Source organism: Phaeoacremonium minimum, assembly GCF_000392275.1.
Source record: "Phaeoacremonium minimum UCRPA7 unplaced genomic scaffold PA7_03_scaffold_541, whole genome shotgun sequence".
NCBI classification, from domain to species: Eukaryota; Fungi; Ascomycota; class Sordariomycetes; order Togniniales; family Togniniaceae; genus Phaeoacremonium; species Phaeoacremonium minimum.
In genome coordinates, this window is record NW_006921443.1 from 714442 (window position 1) to 719667 (window position 5226).

At 53.7% G+C, this 5226-nt stretch overlaps 3 protein-coding genes across 3 annotated transcripts; 1 reads left to right on the plus strand and 2 right to left on the minus strand.

The window, feature by feature from the left end:
- Nucleotides 1-832: 832 nt before the first annotated feature.
- On the plus strand, nucleotides 833-1911 carry UCRPA7_7708 (putative pyridoxal kinase protein; the record flags this gene model as incomplete). The annotated part of the gene is made up of 3 exons (XM_007920232.1): nucleotides 833-881; nucleotides 939-1269; nucleotides 1323-1911. 3 exons carry the CDS (start codon nucleotides 833-835, stop codon nucleotides 1909-1911), a joined length of 969 nt encoding a protein of 322 aa, XP_007918423.1.
- Nucleotides 1912-2358: 447 nt separating this feature from the next.
- On the minus strand, nucleotides 2359-2900 carry UCRPA7_7709 (putative deoxyuridine 5 -triphosphate nucleotidohydrolase protein; the record flags this gene model as incomplete). The annotated part of the gene is made up of 2 exons (XM_007920233.1): nucleotides 2359-2618; nucleotides 2684-2900. 2 exons carry the CDS (start codon nucleotides 2898-2900, stop codon nucleotides 2359-2361), a joined length of 477 nt encoding a protein of 158 aa, XP_007918424.1.
- Nucleotides 2901-3511: 611 nt separating this feature from the next.
- Nucleotides 3512-4576, minus strand: UCRPA7_7710 (hypothetical protein; the record flags this gene model as incomplete). Its single annotated transcript, XM_007920234.1, has 2 exons — nucleotides 3512-4390; nucleotides 4463-4576. 2 exons carry the CDS (start codon nucleotides 4574-4576, stop codon nucleotides 3512-3514), a joined length of 993 nt encoding a protein of 330 aa, XP_007918425.1.
- Between the last annotated feature and the right edge of the window lie 650 nt (nucleotides 4577-5226).

Consider the following 5226-nt stretch of genomic DNA (forward strand, 5'->3'; position numbering starts at 1 on the left):
ATATGGACACAGTAGGGATAAAATGAGATGTTAGACCAAAGGCCTGGGGTCGAAATTACCGTGCTGGGAAAGATGATACGACTCGTATGCCCCCAACTTACCTTATGTTAATGAGAAACACACATTCAACCAATCTTGCTCTCGTGCTTTTTGTCCCCTAACCCACGGCGATAATTGAACTGAATAATCCTCCAGTCTGCTATTGGGCGCATGCACGGGGCAAGCGGGGGTACCTGACTTACCTGAGTCGAGGAACGCTGAAAACAGACTGCGCGGGGCATGTCCATATTGGAGGGGTTCTATCCGGCAGTGTGGAACGACCACGCTGCAGCGTCATTTCTAGAACTTTTTTTGGGCGACGCTGCGGTTATCGGCGATGCCGCTACGGCTTTCGTTCGTTTGTTAGTCATTCCCTAATCTTTCTGCTATGGATCTTCTAAGACTGATGCGCTAGAATTCCTTATCTCGTTCCTGTTCTTTCCTCAATATATCTTACTTTCGCTATTTGAAGAGCCGTTTTGGGTCCCCTCTTGTGAGTCCTTCCGGAACTGCAGGTGTTAAGCCGCACCTCGTACGATACTCTATGGGAAGCGTGCGGGATACTGTCCCCAGCTCGAGCAACATGGCAGGAGACTTGCCAATCCCTGAGACCCGCGTCTTAGCGATCGCCAGTCATGTAGGGAACATTTTCAATTCTTGCCCGTGGTCGTCGTCCAACTAATTTGTTTGCACAGGTCGTCTCGGGGTATGTCCCATGCTTGCGCCGCTAATCACCAGGCTCTTGCGCTGACTCTGGAGCAGTTATGTGGGCAACAAGATTGCCGTCTTCACCATGCAGTCGCTAGGGTGCGACGTTGCGGCGCTGAACACTGTTCAGTTCAGTCAGTTTTCCGTGGTCCACTTCTAGGCGCATAATCTGACAGTCGTCGTTTCTGCAGGTAATCACACCGGATACAAGCAGTGGAAGGGCACAAGAGTATCGGCGCAGGAGATCACAGACCTCTTCGAGGGGCTCAAGATGTCATACCTCGACAACTTCGACATGATGCTGTCGGGCTACATACCCGGCGCTCCAGCGGTGTACGCCGTCGGCAAGATCGCGGAGGAGCTCAAGACGAAGGCGAAATCGCAGCCGGGGAGCTTCTTCTGGGTGCTGGACCCCGTCATGGGCGACAATGGCAACTTGTATGTTGCGCAAGACGTGGTGCCGGCGTATAAGAGCCTGATCCAGCATGCGGACTTGATATTACCCAACCAATTCGAGGCAGAGTACGGGAGGCATGATTCGAATCACAGGAAGCTGAGCTGACGATATGATATAGACTGCTGTCAGACGTCAAGATCACAGATATGGACTCCCTAGCGCAAGCTGTGCAGGTCCTCCACGAGCGCTACCAAATACCACACATCGTCATCACGTCTGTTTCCCTAGAACATCCCGACCACCCGCAGTCCTCTTTATCTGTCGTCGGATCGACAATGACCTCGGACCGCAAGGCGCGCTCCTTCAAGATCGTATTCCCAGCTATAGACGCCTACTTCAGCGGCACGGGAGACATGTTCGCGGCGCTGATGGTGGTGCGCATGCGCGAGGCGGTGCACAATAGCAGCGAAGCCGGGCTTGAGCAGCAGGAGTCGTGGATCAGCGAAGATGGCGTGGCTGCGGTGGACCTGCCGCTTGCGAGAGCGACGGAGAAGGTGCTCGCGAGCATGCACGAGGTGCTGACGAAGACGTGCGACAGCATGCGGGCCGAGGTGAAGAAGGGAGAGGCGTCGATGGTGCATGGGACGGAAGAGGAGGACGCAAAGGCGTTGCGTCTGATCAAGTCGAAGGCGGCGGAGTTGAGGCTCGTTAGACACCTGGGCTCTTTGAGGGAGCCGGTGGTGGAGTTTCGTGCGCAAAAGATGTGAGCGAGGTCCCTGAGCATTTAATGGTTATATAGGAGCATTTGGGCATTGGGGCTTGCATAGACTTTTACGGGCCATTCCTGGTCATCATTGCGATAGAAAATTATATTGATGGGCCTTCTAGCAGAACGCCTTAATTGACAAGACCTTAGTTTGTCTATTCCGTTGTAGCAACCAACCTTGAGCTCATTTGATATCCTGTTCCTCATACTTGTCGTAGCAAGCCATAGCATAAAATCACGTTCTGGATTTCGCCTGCAGAGACCTCATTCTTCTCCGATGCTGGGCGACGCCCTGCCAGAACTTGAACAACGTGCCTCCAACCATGACGACGACGAGGAACAGCACGAAGTAGATCATCGGCCAGTCCGGCACGCGCATCTCCTGCTGCTCTCCGTCCCGATCATCATGCCCGTGGCTCTTCCCCGTTAAGCGGCGCTGCTCGTCTGTCTAGGCCGTGCCAGTGCTGCCAAAGCCGCCGGCGCCGCGCACGCTCTCCTCGAGCTCGGCCACCTCGACGACCTCCGGGGTGTAGATGCGCTCCAGGACCAGCTGCGCGATGCGGTCGCCCTCCTGGATGGTGAAGTCGGCGTCTGAGTGGTTGAACAGCAGCACCTTGACCTGGCCGCGGTAGTCGGCGTCAATGACGCCCGCGCCCGTGTCGATGAAGTGCTTGGAGGCGAGGCCAGAGCGGGGGGCGATGCGGCCGTCTGTTGAAGGTTACCATGGTCAGCCGACAGCACGTCGTGGGAAAGTGCTAATAGGGGGAGCTTACAGGTGCCAGCAGGAACAGCCATGCTGATGTCGGTGTCAACGAGGCCCTTGCCGCGCGCGGGGATGACAGTCTCCTTGGCCGCGTAAATATCATAACCGGCGGCGAAAGCGCTGCCACGGGTGGGAGCGCGGGCTTTGTCGCTCAGCTTCTTGATCAGCAGCGGAGGTGACTGCTCCAGCAGGGGCACGGCGACGCCGTTTCCGTTCTCGGCAGCCATCGTGGGAGCTGTGGACGTGGAGGTTGTGCTGTCAGTCTTGACACGCTTTGCGGGAGGAGAGGTAGGTGGTGACTGAACGGCGGTGTTGTCGGCGGTGGTCATGATCTTCTAGAACCGAGATCTAGGAGTTGGAGGAGGTAAGGTAAAGAGGTGCGATGATACGATGAGGTGGAGTAGAGGGGTTGCTAGGTGGCTGGAAGGGGTGTAAGACGCGTTCACGCGTCGCGTAAATGACCTTTTGATTGGCCAATTCGTCGATTTTGGAAAGGCAAGTAAAGATAAAGGTGAATGTATGGTCGCAATAAATTACATGCCTAGTTTCATAGATAAATGGCACGGGGTATTCAGCTATTGGAATAGCCAAATTGATGGTTTTCAACTTGGAGACGTTGGTTAGACAAATGTTTGGTCCCTTAATTTTGTCTCACATGAAGCATAGGTTCCTCATGGACCGATATAGGGTTTCTTAGCGGCGAGTATTACAATCTCATGTCTTATCTGAATAACAGAAGGCCTTATTGAGCATCGAAGGCCCGACTTCTACTTAGATGCTTTTGTGCACAGTATTGAATGTTTGTCCGATATTGAAATTGATCTCTTGAAGTAAGGAGCTAGTCATCGATCTCGCGGCCAAAATCTATTAGTCGCAACCTGGTAGCATCTCGGGGATGGAACTGTGCAACCTTGGCTCTGACTAGAAACCGACTTGCAGCAGTTTCTCGTGGGATTATCACGTAGGCTGCCGAGCCGTCGCCTCCTGAGTCCGTGAGCGCGTTGAGCAACTCCTCTGTTAACTCTCGCATCTCTTGGCCAGCGGCAACAGCTTCATTCCATTCCTCTTTGGCCTTGCTATTCTGGCGCTGCTCAGCTCCCCAAATATCATCGATGCGGCGCTGTCGTTTGTCCTGATTCTGATTTTGTTTTACCTTCTTCAGCTTTCCATGCGCGCTGAAGCCGGCATTAAGGTCGTCTGCATCGACGTCCATCATATCGCCAACAACCGGGCCGCCTAGTTCTTCTGCTGCTAGCATTACCCCAAGATGATCGTCAATAAACTTATTCAAAGCTTTCAAGAGCTTAGACGTGTCCTTGTCGTAGCCTCGCTTTTTCTGCTTTAGTTCATTAATCTTCTCCTTGGTGATCTCCTTAGGGGTCATCTCCATTCTTGACTCTAAACCATCGCGAAGCGACTGAATACGAGCCTCCAAGCTCTTCTGAAGTGCCTTCTGGTCATTGAGATTGGCTTGCTCAACTTCCAAGCGCTGGTTCGCCTTCTTCAAGGAGGTCGCCTGAGACGCGAGGTATTCCCGTGACTCGGCAATAGTACGATGCGTGTTCCTCAGGGCAATCAAGGCCGGGAGGACAGAGTCTGGGAACGGCAGAAACGGATCAGATGTGGTGACATCCTCATAGGCCTTAGTCATGATCTCCATTGAAGCTATTGTTGACTCCACGGGCCCGCCATACTGGCGAATGGGCGTCTCACGCAGCTGTGGCTTTTATTAGACTGATACCGGCCGGCCGGTTGAGGAGACCGGAGGGGGAGGGATGTTGAAACGTACCTTGGACAAGGCCAGTTCATGCTGGCGGACCTTGTCCTCGAGCTCTCTGACGGAGCGATCTAGGTAGCCCGCGTGCAGATCGTCGCTGGTGACACGGTGCGATGGGTGGTCCATGATACCAAATAAGAGACTCACGCTGCAGTGATGTTGTGCTATGGAGTTTACGCGTCTTGATGAACGGGTCTTGTGAATTGGGTTCCTGGACCGTCTAGCGTTTGTTTCGTTTCCTAGTGGCAATAGGGCGGATAAGGCTTCAAGTAACGCTATATGCCCAGTCTGCTCTGGATACCGTATTTGTTACCGCTATAACCTCAAACTACCTAGGCTTGAAGGACGAAGCTTGTTATGTGTGCCCGTGTGGGCAGGGGTCCAGGCTTGGATGAATCAAGGAGTTCTCGAGAGCGTCGTCTCCGTTTCAGGCGAGTCCACATGTGCTCGTGTTACATCGACGCGGGAGAGGCTGCAGAATGTCGCGATACCGGATCGATCTTGAGCAAACCTTATTCTCCCAGTGAACGGCCCTTTCTATTGAGAGCTCTTGCCGTGTGTCAGCTTGAGATATCGCGTCAATGAAATAGCTTCACGGTCAAGCCTGTTTTGCTGCGATGCATCTTACACAGCTGGGTACAGTACTACCAGCGCGGCGTCTTTTGAAATCTCACACAATCATTGGTATGGTGGCAGCTTGGGAAAGTGCGACTGGGGTGCCTGCCCAGTTACCGTTAGCGCCCAGCTTGGACTTCCCCACCGAGAACATTCCCCGC